Below are 16,646 nucleotides of genomic sequence, written 5' to 3'. Positions count from 1 at the left end.
GAGTGATTGGTGGAATGATGAAGTAAAGGGTTTGATAAAAGAGAAAAAGTTAGCTTACGAGAGGTTTTTACGAAGCAGAAGTGTTATAAGAAGAGCAGAGTATATGGAGAGTAAAAGAAAGGTGAAGAGAGTGGTGAGAGTGCAAAAGGAGAGCAGATGATAGAGTGGGAGAGGCACTGTCAAGAAATTTTAATGAAAATAAGAAAAAATTTTGGAGAGAGTTAAACAAGTTAAGAAAGCCTAGGGAACGTATGGATTTGTCAGTTAAAAACAGAGTAGGGGAGTTAGTAGATGGGGAGAGGGAGGTATTAGGTAGATGGCGAGAATATTTTGAGGAACTTTTAAATGTTGAGGAAGAAAGGGAGGCGGTAATTTCATGCACTGGCCAGGGAGGTATACCATCTTTTAGGAGTGAATAAGAGCAGAATGTAAGTGTGGGGGAGGTATGCGAGGCATTACGTAGAATGAAAGGAGGTAAAGCAGCTGGAACTGACGGGATCATGACAGAAATATTAAAAGCAAGCGAGGGGGGGGGGGATATAGTGTTGGAGTGGTTGGTACTTTTGTTTAATAAATTTATGAAAGAGAGGAAGGTACCTAGGGATTGGCAGAGCATGTATAGTCCCTTTATATAAAGGGAAGGGGGACAAGACAGAGTGTAAAAATTATATAGGAATAAGTTTATTGAGTATACCAGGAAAAGCGTACGGTATTGTTATTATTGAAAGAATTAGAGGTAAGACAGAATGTAGGATTGCAGATGAGCAAGGAGGTTTCAGAGTGGGTAGGGGGTGTGTAGATCAAGTGTTTACATTGAAGCATATATGTGAACAGTATTTAGATAAAGGTAGGGAAGTTTTTATTGCATTTATGGATTTAGAAAGGCATATGATAGAGTGGATAGGGGAGCAATGTGGTAGATGTTGCAAGTATATGGAATAGGTGGTAAGTTACTAAATGCTGTAAAGAGTTTTTATGAGGATAGTGAGGCTCAGGTTAGGGTGTGTAGAAGAGAGGGAGACTACTTCCCGGTAAAAGTAGGCCTTAGACAGGGATGTGTAATGTCACCATGGTTGTTTAATATATTTATAGATGGGGTTGTAAAAGAAGTAAATGCTAGGGTGTTCGGGAGAGGGGTGGGATTAAATTATGGGAAATCAAATACAAAATGGGAATTGACACAGTTACTTTTTGCTGATGATACTGTGCTTATGGGAGATTCTAAAGAAAAATTGCAAAGGTTAGTGGATAAATTTGAGTGTGTGTGTAAAGGTAGAAAGTTGAAAGTGAACATTGAAAAGAGTAAGGTGATGACGGTATCAAATTATTTAGATAAAAATTGGATATCAAATTGGGGAGGAGGAGTATGGAAGAAGTGAATGTTTTCAGATATTTGGGAGTTGACATGTCAGTAGATGGATTTATGAAGAATGAGGTTAATCATAGAATTGATGAAGGAAAAAAGGTGAGTGGTGCATTGAGGTATATGTGAAGGCAAGAAATGTTATCTATGGAGGCAAAGAAGGGAATGTATGAAAGTATAGTAGTACCAACACTTTTATATTGGTGTGAAGCTTGGATTGTAAATGCTGCAGCGAGGAGGCAGTGGAGATGTCCTGTCTAAGGGCAATGTGTGGGTGTAAATATTATGCAGAAAATTCGGAGTGTGGTATATTAGGAAAAGGTGTGGAGTTAATAAAAGTATTAGTCAGAGGGCTGAAGAGGGTTTGTTGAGGTGGTTTGGTCATTTAGAGAGAATGGATCAAAGTAGAATGACATGGAGAGCGTATAAATCTGTAGGGGAAGGAAGGCGGGGTAGGGGTCGTCCTCGAAAAGGTTGGAGGGAGGGGCTAAAGGTGTTGTGGGTGAGGGGTTTGGACTTCCAGCAAGCGTGCGTGAGCGTGTTAGATAGGAGTGAATGGAGACGAATGGTTTTTGGGACCCGACAAGCTGTTGGAGTGTGAGCAGGGTAATATTTAGTGAAGGGATTCAGGGAAACCGGTTATTTTATATAACCAGACTTGAGTACTGGAAATGGGAAGTACAATGCCTGCACTCTAAAAGGAGGGGTTTGGGATATTGGCAGTTCGGAGGGACATATTGTGTATTTTTATACGTATATACTTTTAAACTGTTGTATTCTGGGCACCTCTGCAAGTGTGAGTGAGGTAAAAGTGTTGAATGATGATGAAAGTGTTTTCTTTTTGGGGATTTTCTTTCTTTTTGGGTCACCCTGCATCGGTGGGAGACGGCCGACTTGTTGAAAAAAAAAAGTTAGCAATCAATTCTGTATTATCTGTACAACATCCACTTACATTCTAACAACCTAACCTCAAAAATGCTTTTTTCTTTTAATAACTGATACAGACGCTATTAGCCCTTTGTTCCTTGCATTTTAGTTGCCTTTTTCGCTATGTACCACTTATTGAGGAAGGATTTTTCTCTCGCTTCTCAACCTTTAAACTGTCCAAACGTAGATCTACGTTCACTCGTGTAGCGCTCTGAACATAAATCTAAGTTTTATTTTACATGCTTTCACATGTCAAAAAAAAAAAAAAACGTAATCTACGTTCAGAGAGCTACGCAAGAAAACATAGATCTATATTTGGACAGTTTAAAGGTTAATGGAATTTGCAAGGAAACATTAAAGGTCAGGAACTATTAAGGAATGCAGAAAAAGTCTATATACATACACCCATATCTTCATCTTTACATAAATTTAGCATATGCTGGATTTTTTTTTTTTAACAAGTCAGCCGTCTCCCACCAAAGCAGGGAGACCCAAAAAGAAAGAAAATCCTCAATAAGAAAATACATTCATTATCATTCAACACTTTCACCTCACTCACACAATCACTTTTTGCAGAGGTGCTAAGAATACAACACTTTAAAAGCATATACGTATAAAGATACACAACATATCCTTCCAAACTGCCAATATCCCAAACCCCTCCTTTAACCTTTAAACGGTCCAAACGTATATATATGTTTTCTTTGTCATTCATTCAACATTGCCACGATAAGCCTGAGTCACCTAGACATGAGAGAATGGGTGTGCGCACTCACTGTGAGCCATATTAAAATAATTGGGGATGCCTGGGTACCATATGATCTTTTTTCCTTTTAAAAAAGATTTTTTTTTTCACTCAAAAAATTTGGGGCGCTACGCGTGTGAACATATATATACGTTTGGACCATTTAAGGGTTAAAGTGCAGGCATTGTACTTCCCATTTCCAGGACTCAAGTCTGGCTATATAAAAATAACCAGTTCCCCTGAATCCCTTCACTAAATATTACCCTGCTCACACTCCAACAGCTCATCAGGTCCCAAATACCATTCGTCTCCATTCACTCCTATCTTACATGCTCATGCACGCTTGCTGGAAGTCCAAGCCCCTCACCCACAAAACCTCCTTTACCCCATCCCTCCAACCTTTTCAAAGACGACCCCTACCCCGCCTTCCTTCTACAGATTTATATGCTCTCCATGTCATTCTACTTTGATCCATTCTCTCTAAATAACCAAACTACCTCAACAACCCTTCTTCAGCCCTATGACTAATACTTTTATTAACTCCACACCATCTCCTAATTTGCACGCTCCAAATTTTCTGCACAATATTGACGTCACACATTATCCTTAGACAAGACATCTCCACTGCCTCCAACCGTCTCCTCGCTGTAGGTTGGTACACAGCAAGCACCCAGGGTGGTATTACCGTCCTGCCAAGTGAGTGTCAAACGAAAGCCTGTAATTGTTATACATGATGTTAGGATTGCTGGTGTCTTTTGTCTGTCTCATAAATATGCAAGATTACAGGTACGTCTTGCTACTTCTACTTACACTTATGTCACACTACAGTGGTTGTTTTGCATATTCTGAAATCACCTGTTTACTGTGATCTTATTGCACATACATGTATGTACACGTTTATTTATGTGCAAGAAAGGTATGAAATACCGACAATATGAAAGTTAAGACACATGTGCAACATGTTAAGACACATGTTGCACATGTGTCTTAACTTTCACATTTATTTATACACTCATCTGAGTTTTCTTTGATTTTATCTTAATAGTTCTTGTTCTTATTACTGTTCCTTTTATATCCATGGTGAAGTGAAGTAAGAGTCTTTCATCCGTAAGCCATGCGTGTTGTAAAAGTCAACTAAAATGCCGGGAACAATGGCCTAGTTACCCTTTTTCCTGTAATGATTACTAAAAAGAATAAGAAAAAAAAAATTATGTTGGATGTTAGTAGTAATTCAGATTAACCTGCCACCGTGTATTCATAAAAACAAAAATACAGTGCCAGTAATCCTGCTAATGAAAACCATTTTACAGGTCTAATTTTCACATGTATGACAGAAAGGTAATACTACAGACCTTTCTGGGTGACTGCTGCCTACCATCTACTACTTCTGAATACAGATGTAATAACCACTTCCATTTCATCATGGCACATCTGTACTCTTACAATTTCTTCAGGTCACATTAATACTACACAATACCATATCAGTGATGACAATAGTCATATTTATATTACATCTTGATGTACCCATTTTCATTTCTAACCTTTCAGAATGCAATATTGTTAAGTTCAAACCTTTGCAGATGTGTGATGACCCAAGCCAATGTATCACGGTTAGGCTGAGGTAACTCTGAAATAGCTTGATACAAAGCAGCTGTGGAGTCTTGGGCTTCTGATTTTTCAGCAGCACTTGTGAAGTCTTTCCAAAGAAGGTGTGTGACAAGGGGCTCCTTCAGTGATCTCATGAAGTCCTTCAGAGCTCCACATATGACATGAACATCAACTTGTGAAAGATTGGGCAGACCTTTTCCCCTTAGGAATCGTTCCTATAGAGAAAAATTATGCATCAAAAAATATTTTGAATTCATACATAAAGGCAGGAAGAACTAGACCTAATTTGGAATATAATTATCTCACTAAAACAAGGTAAAACTATAACAGGAAAAACTTCCCAACAACAGATGAACTATCCCTAAAATATGACCTCATAAAAAATAAAATTCAAACTTCATTATGAAATAACAAAAAAAAGGCACAATACCATGACTGGAACGATACACAAATAACCCGCACACAGAAGAGAGGAGCTTATGGCGACGTTTCGGTCCGACTTGGACCATTTACAAAGTCACACTAACGAGAAGTAGAGCTGGACAGGTATATATAGGCAGGAAGAGGTAGTGGTGGTAGTAGTACTAGTGGTGGTGGTAGTTGTTGTAGTAGTAGTAGTATAGTAGTGTAGTAGTATAGTAGTGTAGTAGTAGTGTAGTAGTATAGTAGTAGTGTAGTAGTATAGTAGTATAGTAGCAGTGGTATAGTAGCAGTGGTATAGTAGCAGTGGTATAGTAGTAATAGTATAGTAGTGGTATAGTAGTAGTAGTATAGTAGTAGTATAGTAGTGGTATAGTAGTGTAGTGGTATAGTAGTATAGTAGTAGTGGTATAGTAGTAGTGGTATAGTAGTAATAGTATAGTAGTAGTATAGTAGTGGTATAGTAGTAGTATAGTAGTGGTATAGTAGTAGTGGTATAGTAGTAGTAGTATAGTAGTAGTGGTATAGTAGTAGTGGTATAGTAGTAGTGGTATAGTAGTAGTAGTATAGTAGTAGTGGTATAGTAGTAGTAGTATAGTAGTAGTAGTATAGTAGTAGTGGTATAGTAGTAGTAGTATAGTAGTATAGTAGTAGTAGTATAATAGTAGTATAGTATAGAAGTGTATAGTAGTAGTAATAGTAGTAGTAACAGTAGCAGCAGTAATAGTAGTAAAAATAGTAGTAGTAATAGTTGTAGTAATAGTATAGTAGTAGTAGTATAGTATAGTAGTAGTATAGTATAGTAGTAGTATAGTATAGTAGTAGTATAGTATCAGTAGTAGTAGTATAGTATCAGTAGTAGTATAGTATCAGTAGTAGTATAGTAGTAGTAGTTTAGTAGTAGTATAGTAGTAGTGGTAGTTTAGTAGTAGTAGTAGATTAGTAGTAGTATAGTAGTAGTAGTAGATTAGTAGTAGTATAGTAGTAGTAGTAGATTAGTAGTAGTATAGTAGTAGTAGTATATAGTAGTATATAGTAGTATAGTAGTAGTAGTATAGTAGTAATAATAGTGGCAGAGATGGAAGGAAGTATTAATGGGGAAGTAAGGAGGAGGAGCCAGTCAAATACAAAGAAAGGGGAGCACTGCCAGGGAGCTAGGTGCCCACAGAGGGAGAGCAAGTGCACAGAGGTGGGGGGGGGGGGAATAATGAAATTTCATTATTTCTCCTCCCCCTCACTTCTGTGTTCTTGCTCTCCCTCTGTGGGCACCTAGCTCCCTGGCAGTGCTCCCCTTTCTTTGTATTTGACTGGCTCCCCCTCCTTACTTCCCCATTACTACTTCCTTCTATCTCTGCCACCACTACTACTACTACTACCACCACTACCTCTTCCTGCCTATATATACCCGTCCTGCTCTACTTCTCGTTAGTGTGACTTTGTAAATGGTCCAACTCGGACCAAAACGTCATCACAAGCTCCTCTCATCTATGTGCGGGTTATTTGTGTATCATGAAATAACCGTATTCATCGACAACCATCGCAGCTAAGATGTATGAAATGAGAATAGCAGCTATAGAATATCCTAAACATCAAGATACTGTAGATACAATTAAGAAAATTGAGATCCCCAAAAGAGACACCAATGAAGAGGGACTCGATGAGAAGACTTTATCAAACACGTTCGCCCTCTTCTGACCTGAAAGATGCTTAGTCTTGATGTTAAGTTCCTCTTCATTAATGCCCATCTTAATTTTCTCAGAGAAAAGTAATTTTATTAATAAAACAAAACAATTATTAACAGTCATATAAAAGCCAAGCACTTCAAAGCTAAATGGCAAAACCCATACCTAAAAAAATGAAAAACAAACAGGCTAGTTTTTTTTTTTTTTTTTACACAGCTGGTTCCCACAGAGGCCAAGAAGGGTTGAATTTAATAACCTTCCTAAAATGGGCCTGTAGGTCTACTGAGTATTTCTCCATTCTTGTTTTTATATCCATGAATAGCTTTAAAAATAGGCTGGCCAAATATACAATTAAAATACTGGCTTTGAGATGGATCTGCTTAGCATGGGCCAGTAAGCTTAGTGCAGTCTTCCTCCATTTTTATGGACCTTTTTGCTAATTTGATTATTTTTTAGTACAGTATAATTTTTGGACAGCATGTGCTTGTAAATCAGGGGTATAACTCTGGCATATTTAGTTAAAAGAAAAAAAAAAAAAACTTATGGCCAGTAATATCCTCTACTTATGAGTTTAATCAGTTTTGTGATCTTGCTCGCATCTGGATTTGCTCATTTGTAGAGTTAATTTTCCTCATTTAAATTAATTGAAATGGAATTAATCCATCCCAGTGGAACTCGGTGAAACGGCCAACTTGTTAAAAAAAAAAAAAAAGTCAACCCATTCATGACTGCGCAATTAAAATGGCCACTCAAGACAGATATCGTTTACTCTTGAACATTGGCAAAAATCAAACATTTCTGTTAATTTGAGCTCAATTTTAAGGTACTTTTCATCATGAATTCAATCAAAATCATATCTATTTCTGTAATATATCTTCAAATGAGACCAAAAAGACGAGAATACAACCATAAAAAACATATGAAAATATACCGCTAAGGGGAGGCTAATGGCTGAGAAGTGAACTCTATTATTTATGGTCCGATTTCTTTCAATTTTGTACATTAAGAAGCATCTTTCCATCATATATTACCCAAGTTTCACTAAGATAGTCCAACAAACAAATGAGATCCAATTACATAGATCAAGAGCAAGAACCTTTCACCAGCATCAAGGAACCTCCCTTGAGGCCCACTCGCATCTGGAAATTTCGTTCTCGTCTGGAAGCAAAAAATCAACAGAGCAACTGCTCGTATTTGGAAAAACTCGCACGTGGGTGCACTCGTAAGTAGAGGTTCCACTGTACTTATAAATTGTAATGCTTTTCAGTTCTTTGGGGAAAAGGGCCTAAACAGCTGTCTCCCATCAAGATGGAAATACATTGACCACCATTCATTCATTGTCTTGCCAGACATGTGCTAACATTAAAATGAAGATATCCCTCAGACTGCAACATCCCTAAACTTTCAGAGTATAGGCTGAGTCCTTCCCACCCCAAGGACTAACTAATTTTCCTGAATCCCTTCACAATGTTACCTTGCTCACACTCCAAGAGCACATTTATTAAAACTCATTTGTCTCCATTCGCTCCTAACATGCTCACACTGCTGAGTGATCAAGCCTCTAAAACTCAAAATATCATACTAAATATGCACTGTACTGACTGGAAATAACTTGTCTAACCTTCAGCTCCTTAACATCTTTTTCAGCACCAGGTATGCGGTAAATGCCAACTTCACTTAGGCCACGGTTCTCTACCTCATTGGTACAGTGAACCACCAGGGCAGGAACCATGGGAGGAACACGTGGAGTATAATCCGCAATTATGCTCTGAAATACAAAATACAGATACATATATTATGCTATACGTAATGCAATAAGTTCACAGTACTAGTTAAAACTGCAACAAGTAAAATAAATTTTTAAGATCCTCTAAAACATTTCTAACTTCAGTATTTGCAACACTTCCTTAAATATCATAGCACATTTTAATGTTTCTGTCATTAGCAACAACAGCCTGGTTGATCAGGTGATCAACAGGAAAGCCTGATCTCAACTGGGCTGAGGGTGAAGAACCCTCAAAACCAGTCACAGGTATGTCACACAAGTACAGGAGTGCCCCACTTACACAGCAAGTTAGGTTCCAGGCTACCACTTTAAAGCAAAAATCGATGTAATGTGAAACATAGCCCTCCCCCCTCTTTTTTTTTTATTTCCAAAGGCATAGAAAAGCCTGATAACATAATTACACTATTATACATTAAGCGAGTAATAAAGCTAGTCATTTAGAGAGAATGGATCAAAGTAGAATGACATGGAGAGCATATAAATTTGTAGGGGAAGGAAGGCAGGGTAGGGGTCATCCTCGAAAAGGTAAAGGTGGAGGGAGGGGGTAAAGGAGGTTTTGTGGGCGAGGGGCATGGACTTCCAGCAAGCATGCGTAAGCATGTTAGACAGGAGTGAATGGAGACGAATGGTATTTGGGACCTGATGAGCTGTTGGAGTGTGAGCAGGGTAATATTTAGTGAGGGATTCTGGGAAACCGGTTATTTTTATATAGCCGGACTTGAGTACTGGAAATGGGAAGTACAATGCCTGCACTTTAAAGGAGGGGTTTGGGATATTGGCAGTTTGGAGGGATATGTTATATATCTTTACATATGCTTCTAAACTAAATTTTAAAAGAGAAACTTTAGTTTTTCTTTTTTGGACCACCCTGCCTCAGTGGGATACGGCCGGTTTGTTGAAAAAATAAAAAAAGCTTTTAAACTGTTGTGTTCTGAGCACCTCTGCAAAAACAGTGATTATGTGTGAGTGAGGTGAAAGTGTTGAATAATGATGAAAGTATTTTCTTTTTGGGGAATTTTTCTTTCTTTTTGGGTCACCCTGCTTAGGTGGGAGACGGCCGATTTGTTAAAAAAAAAAAATTACTTACCTTAAAATATTTTTAGACTTAGCTTATAGTGAGTGTTTACCTGGAGAGAGTTCCGGGGGTCAACGCCCCCGCGGCCCGGTCTGTGATCAGGCCTCCTGGTGGATCAGAGCCTGATCAACCAGGCTGTTGCTGCTGGCTGCACGCAAACCAACGTACGAGCCACAGCCCGGCTGGTCAGGAACCGACTTTAGGTGCTTGTCCAGTGCCAGCTTGAAGCCTGCCCGGGGTCTGTTGGTAATCCCCCTTATGTATGCTGGGAGGCAGTTGAACAGTCTCGGGCCCCTGACACTTATTGTATGGTCTCTTAACGTGCTAGTGACACCCCTGCTTTTCATTGGGGGGATGTTGCATCGTCTGCCAAGTCTTTTGCTTTCGTAGTGAGTGATCTTTGTGTGCAAGTTCGGTACTAGTCCCTCTAGGATTTTCCAGGTGAATATAATCACGTATCTCTCCCGCCTGCGTTCCAGGGAATACAGGTTTAGGAACCTCAAGCGCTCCCAGTAATTGAGGTGTTTTATCTCCGTTATGCGCACCGTGAAGGCTCTCTGTACATTTTCTAGGTCAGCAATTTCACCTGCCTTGAAAGGTGCTGTTAGTATGCAGCAATACTCCAGCCTAGATAGAACAAGTGACCTGAAGAGTGTCATCATGGGCTTGGCCTCCCTAGTTTTGAAGGTTCTCATTACCCATCCTGTCATTTTTCTAGCAGATGCCATTGATACAATGTTATGGTCCTTGAAGGTGAGTGAGTATATTTACTGTAGGAAGTCTGAATAAATGAACAGTCTGGAGTTTTGAGACACTCTGATCGCGGGTTCTATCCCCGTCTGAATAAATGAAGCATGGGTATGATTGAAAACAGTTGTATTAGTTAAACACTGTAAAGCAGGGCTCTCCTGTACACTAAAATTTTAATTACTCAAACCAGGCCTTTAAAAAATTTCTTAAGGCTTTATGTTCCATTTCCACTTCAAGTATTTGTGCAAGACATCCTCTTCAATATTTTACAACGATAATGCATGAAGCAAACCTTGTTTAAAATTACACTTTAAAGTTGATACAATGACACAAACAGCAGAGATACTTTCTTTAGTAAAACATTTCACCTACATGAAGCTTTATCAAGAGTTTGAAAAAGCCTCGTGTAAATGAAACATTAATAAAGGTTGCCTTTTGCCAAGTGTGTCTTTGTACCACTTGTCGGGTTTGTCATACATTAACTACATCTACATTCTAATTACTCACTAGTTGGCCTTTAGCAGTTGGTGTGTTTGCAGTTGGAACACAGGGAAGGGGAACAGACTCACGACATTCTGGATGGCAAGTAGCTCGACAGTCCCTACACTTCAGTGCAACCTTCCCAAACTTTATTCTGCAAACAAAATACAGTAAGTATAATTTTTTTTTTTCAATGAACCGGCTGTATCCCAATGTTCAATCTAAACTCTTGGTCTTCCTTCAAATCAAAAGATAAATTTAAAGATGTTAATTATTCAATTTTTTTTTTCATCATGTATCAGTCAGCATCTTTCACAGAATTTACTTTATAATTATTTTATATTTAACATTCAAAAGAAAAAACATACATGTAGAAGAATGCAGAAAAAGACAAAAAGGAAAAAAAAAAAAAAAAAAGAGGGAAAGAAAAGATATGTGGACAACTAGCAAAGTCTTGTTTAACACAGCAGAAAGTGGAGAGAGCAAGAACTCAAACTTTAGAAGAGGGAATGTCAAAATGATGATGATGTAACTCTTGAATGCAATGCAGTGGGAAAGGGAACTGGAAGGGAAGTCAGTGGATGAGATGGAGTACCTAGCTGGAAAGTGCCAGAAGGCAGTACTTCATACCCAGAAGAAAGAAAGAGAGCGAGCGAGCCTTGATTTAACCAGACATGTAGAAGAAAAACAAAACACATAAAAAAACTATAGAAAGCAAGATAAGTGAGAACCAAAGAAAGCAGATTAACCAAGAGTAAATATGCAAAAGAGGAGAGAGGCTGAGCAACAATTTGAGAATTACATAGCAGCAAAGGCCAAGTCTGAACCAAAACTGCATAAAAGTCACACCAGAAGAAAGATGACAGAAAAGACCCGATTATTCAACAGATTGCAGACAAAGGGCATTAAACATCTTTAACGCACCCAGAGAAGACACTGCTGAGAAGAGATACATAGTCCTCCCCACCAACACCATTGCCAAACACATTTCCAACATCTTTTCCAATAACTCATTCCACGTATCTACCTCCACATCCACCACCATCAAGGACATTACCAGTAATAGACAGGACAAGCTTCCAACCTCTGCAGGGATATACACAATCCCTTGCAATGACTGCAGCAAATTATACGTCAGCGAAACATCCAGAGACCTCCAAATACATATTTCAGAACACCAGTACGCAGGCAGATCTGACGATCCAAGGAATGACTGTGTTCAACACTGAAATTCACACAACCATTTCATCAACTACATAAATGCAAGACTTATTGCCAGAGAAGACAACACTCAATACTGAAGAACCCTGAAATCCTCACTTATCTGTATATATCCAACAACTTCAACCAGAACAACAGCTTCCATAACATAGCTGAACCCCTTGCCAAGAAACTTCTTCATTGCTATCCCACATAAGAATGGAGGAACACTGCAGAAGGTCTACTCATATTCTTATCCAATCTCTTTTTAAAGCTACCCATGGTTCTAGACTATCACCCTTCTTGGAATACTGTCACATGCAGCATTCTACACTTGACCCAGCATTCTCCACCTGACGCCATCCTGTAAATACTTGCGTACCCTTCACCCAGGTCTGTTTGCGACTTGATAAAGCCCACTGCGTTGGCGAAACATTGTCAATAAAGGATCACAGTATACTGCTTAAGTGTTTATATTTCCAGAAGGATGGAGAACTCACGAAAAATGACAAGTCTGCAAAGTGTTGGACAAACTATTTGAGAAGTTTTTTCAGTGGAAATTGGGAAAATATTAGTAAGCCAAGGAAAAAGGGTATACACACAGGTACCAAACACTAGACACAACAGGCAAAGGGCTAAAAATATAAACCTGGTGGATTGGATTACATCAAGGGCAATGAGATCTAACAAGGCATCACCATGAATTTTGTGAGAGGGAGAAGCACAGTACAAACTATTAGTTAAGATCTACACCAAATCAATGAATAAGAGACAGTTGTCAGAGGTCTGGAGGACAATAAATGTAGTCCCGATATTTAAGAAAGCAAGCAGATAACTATAAACCAGTTTCATTATCATGCAAACCAGCAAAGTACAAATGGACAAAATACCCAGGAGTGTGATACAACACTTGGAGATGTGGGTTCATAAGCAATAACCAGTAGGGGTTGAGAAATGACAAATCTTGTCTTACCATACTGCTGGAAATCTACCAACCTATTAGAATTCTGACAAAATAACAAAAGTGAGACAGGAATGGGATAGGTAGATTACATTTTCTAGATTGAAAGAAGCATCTGATACCATTCCCTTCAAGAAACTAGGGCAAAAACTTTGAGGTGCAAGCAAGAATATTTTTAGATTATTCAAGGGGGAGCATTAAACCCATTGGGGTCTTACAGTGCCTAGGTAAATGAGAGGCATTTAGGTTTGATCCAAGAAAAGGGAGCACAGGTCCTTGCTTAAACAGGGATAATGGGGAATGTACTCCAGTAAATCAAAGAGTACCTTCGAGAAACAGCAGCAGTGACTGTACAGGAATGGGGAAGAGTAACACATGAGCTCCTGCCAAGGACCTGTAGTTTCTGGTTCATGTGAATTATATACTAGATGGGAAAGAGTCGAATGTATTTGCTAATGACGATAAGGTGAGAATAAACAGATGAGCACAAGGAAACTGCAAATGAATATGGGCAAACTGCAAGATTTTGTCAGGTAAGTGGTTGCTTGAACTGAGCCCTAGCAAATGAAATGTTATAAAGACTGGGAAAAGAGCAAGAAGACCAGACATAGGAGAGGGGCTGGGGGAACAGAGGCTGCAGACCTCACTCCAAGGGTGAGCATAGTGCCTAGCATATCACTAGCGGCTGACAACTAAATAAACTCTGCCGTAGCCCTCAGGAATGTCTAGTCATTCCAGGCCCTTTATACAACCTATGTCAGTTCCAGCTTAGCATATGCAGCACCAGAATGAAACCCACACCTGAAAAAGCATTTTAAGAAACTGGAAACAGTGCAGAGGTACACAAGACAAATTCCCAAGCTAAGGAGTATGAGTTACGGAGATGCTAATGGAATTGAATCTAACAGAGGAGAGAACCAGGAGAGACATAACATACAAAATACCCAGAGGGTTTAATAAAGTAGGCAGGAAGAGGCTGCTTGAGAGGCAGGCAGTAAGTACCTGAGAGCACAGCTGAAGTCAGAGAGACAGAGCCACAGAAATGTCTAGAAGTATTTCTTCAAACAAAGTGTTGGAGGCAGGCTCCAAACAGTTTTAAGAGCAGATATGATAGGGCCCATGAGACCAGGAGAGAATCTGGTAAGCCGCAAATTGAGAGGCAGGGTCAGGGGCTAAAACTCGACCCTTGCAACCACATATTGGCAAGTACAGTATGAAGACTTTTGTTGAATTTATGATTACTGTACTTTACAAAAATATACAAGAAACAAAAGATTAGTCAATATACCATTTTTTACTAAACCTAATATAATGCAAAAGGAACAAAAAAAAAAAAACCAACCTTTTTCCACATGGCTGGCAATGTTCAGTTTTATATATGTTTTTCGTGTAGAAAGCATGTACCCTCGTGTTCAATTTGCTTGCTGAGGAATAGTGCCGAATGATTGGGGTGTGTGTAGGAGTAGTATACGGAGTAACATTACCCTGCTGCAAAGGAAAAAAACACTGCAAAATCATAAACAGCATTAAATATTTTAGGCCATGAGTATCTGGAATAAAATTTTTTTACCTTATTCCATGCATAACAACTTTTTAAAATAAGAAACTTAAATAAAAATGGCAAATTTGTACCATATTATTTAACTTTCTATTTTTTATTAGACCTCACCCTGGTCTATTGTATTATTCCATCATTTAACTGATTAAACATTCATCTGGTTAGACCTTAGTTACTCCTATCCCTATTTAGATGACCAACTACTAATCACCCAACTTGATTGTGAAGTCACTAATAACAAACATGTGAATAGTCACCTTGACCTAGATTCATGGAACTTCATATTCATCAAGAATTGGAGGACAAACATTTCAACAGGTCTTGACATCTCTTGGACAGTCTAAACACAGGTATCACCTCATTAAAAATCGAAATTACTGATATAACCCCAATCTCAAAAATTAATACGCCAATATTATACAGATTCCAGGAAATGACTTCTAAACAATTATGTACCCCTTTTCCATTTACCAGAATAGTATCAACACTTACACCACTTAGGAAAATGTGTGTTTAGGACAAGATGCTTCTGCCTTTTGCAGCTGCTAGGCCACAACAATGTGGTTTTGGATGCACTGGAAGACAAGTAAAATGCTTACATAATTCACACTGACTTTGTAAATGCAGTTGCCATGTATGATCATAATGAAATAGCACACACAATATACACAAATTAACAACTAAAGAAGTAGACAGATGGACCCTAAACCTAAAAAACTAGACACAAAAAAGTAACCAAAATACAATCATAGGTCTTCACAATGAAAAGCTGTTCCTCAGGGTGAAGTGATGATTCCATTTACTTTTTCATTATCATAAGTGACACTGAAATATACAACTCAGTGCTTTAACATCATTTGCAGATCCTGTACTAAAATTTATAAATAGTACATCCAAGTACACAGTTTCCAAGCCAATGTAAATTAAACCCTCCAGTAAACCACAGAAAATGCCATGATATTCAACAAGGACAAACTTCAGCAATTCCACATTGCATTGTTTTAACAATCACTTCCCACCAAGGTATTGAGACCCAAAGGCACAGATTTGCCATCACTTTGGCACCTTTCCACAATTGCATGTACTTACATTACAATGAAAATGACCTACTAAACCATCATATCTGCCCTCCTTCAATGTGCAATCTGGTGTACTTCCCAACAGAATATAAAGTTAAGCTAACCAATTTTGATGAATCCCTTCACAGAGGTTACTGCATTCACTCTAACAGTACATCAAATCTCAAAAACCAACTGCCTACTCAACTCTTAACTTGTTCACACATGCCTGCAATAAGAACTGAAAAAGTACATGGTGCAATTAAAATATTCTAGTGTGAACAAGGAATGCAAGGGTCTAAAAGTAACCATATCAGGGCTGGCATTAAAGGAACACAAGATTATTTTTACATCTGCTAGGAAAATCTTGGGCTGGACAACAAGATCCTTCCAGAGATGAAAAACAAATAATATTCTTTAGGTACATTATTCCTTAAACCAAATTACTGCTGTATATTAATAGTTTCATTGAAGGCAGGCAAAACTGCAATTGTTGAAAATGTATAGAGAAATTTCACTGCACCTATCAATTCGAAACATCTCTTCAAATTATACTCCTTCAAGCACAAGAGAAAATAAAAAATAATGTAGAACTAGAAAGTATTGGAAGGATTGAGCCCACATCTGCGCACTAACATTCTTCTACACGTACATAGTTGTTGAATTAAACACATGTGCAACTCTGATTCAACAAAATGTCGGTTCTCTGAACCATTCATCTACGTACATAGTTCATGATGGGACTAGCTAACCTCTGACCTTGTGTTTGGTGTAAAATAGTAACTGAGGTATGTTCTAGGGTTTTCATGGTTTTATTGGCTGTTTCTTGGTATCAACTGATAGAATGGGAAACTTGTTAGTGCAATGAAGATGATTTTGGTCAGTTTCAGACCAAAAGTGGACTGAAATAGGCCTCAAAATGGAGGAAATATTAGATGTTTTGGCAATCTGTCCTACTAACTCCCTCCTCCAGTCTGTATTATGGGTTTTTACAAGTCTGCTTCAGTTACTGGGATGGACTAAACCATGCCCA

The 16,646-nt window shown here is 38.4% G+C and overlaps 1 protein-coding gene across 7 annotated transcripts in view; it reads right to left on the bottom strand.

The window, feature by feature from the left end:
• Positions 1–16,646, bottom strand: part of LOC128702753 (rac GTPase-activating protein 1) — a 73,979-nt gene that overhangs the window by 20,281 nt on the left and 37,052 nt on the right. For 5 of the 7 annotated variants that reach the window (XM_070101856.1, XM_070101861.1, XM_070101855.1 and 2 more), the window contains 4 exons: positions 14,340–14,503; positions 10,864–10,990; positions 8,367–8,513; positions 4,608–4,858 (listed from right to left, as the gene is read on the bottom strand). In XM_070101856.1, coding sequence (XP_069957957.1) covers positions 4,608–4,858; positions 8,367–8,513; positions 10,864–10,990; positions 14,340–14,503 — 689 coding nt within the window. The remainder of the gene's footprint in view (positions 1–4,607; positions 4,859–8,366; positions 8,514–10,863; positions 10,991–14,339; positions 14,504–16,646) is intronic. The other 2 variants (XM_070101857.1, XM_070101859.1) reach the window with 1 other exon arrangement.

Source organism: Cherax quadricarinatus, chromosome 79, assembly GCF_038502225.1.
Source record: "Cherax quadricarinatus isolate ZL_2023a chromosome 79, ASM3850222v1, whole genome shotgun sequence".
In the NCBI taxonomy this organism is placed as follows: domain Eukaryota; kingdom Metazoa; phylum Arthropoda; class Malacostraca; order Decapoda; family Parastacidae; genus Cherax; species Cherax quadricarinatus.
The sequence above is the reverse complement of the archived record's forward strand: the minus strand, read 5'-3'. Positions and strand labels throughout refer to the sequence as shown.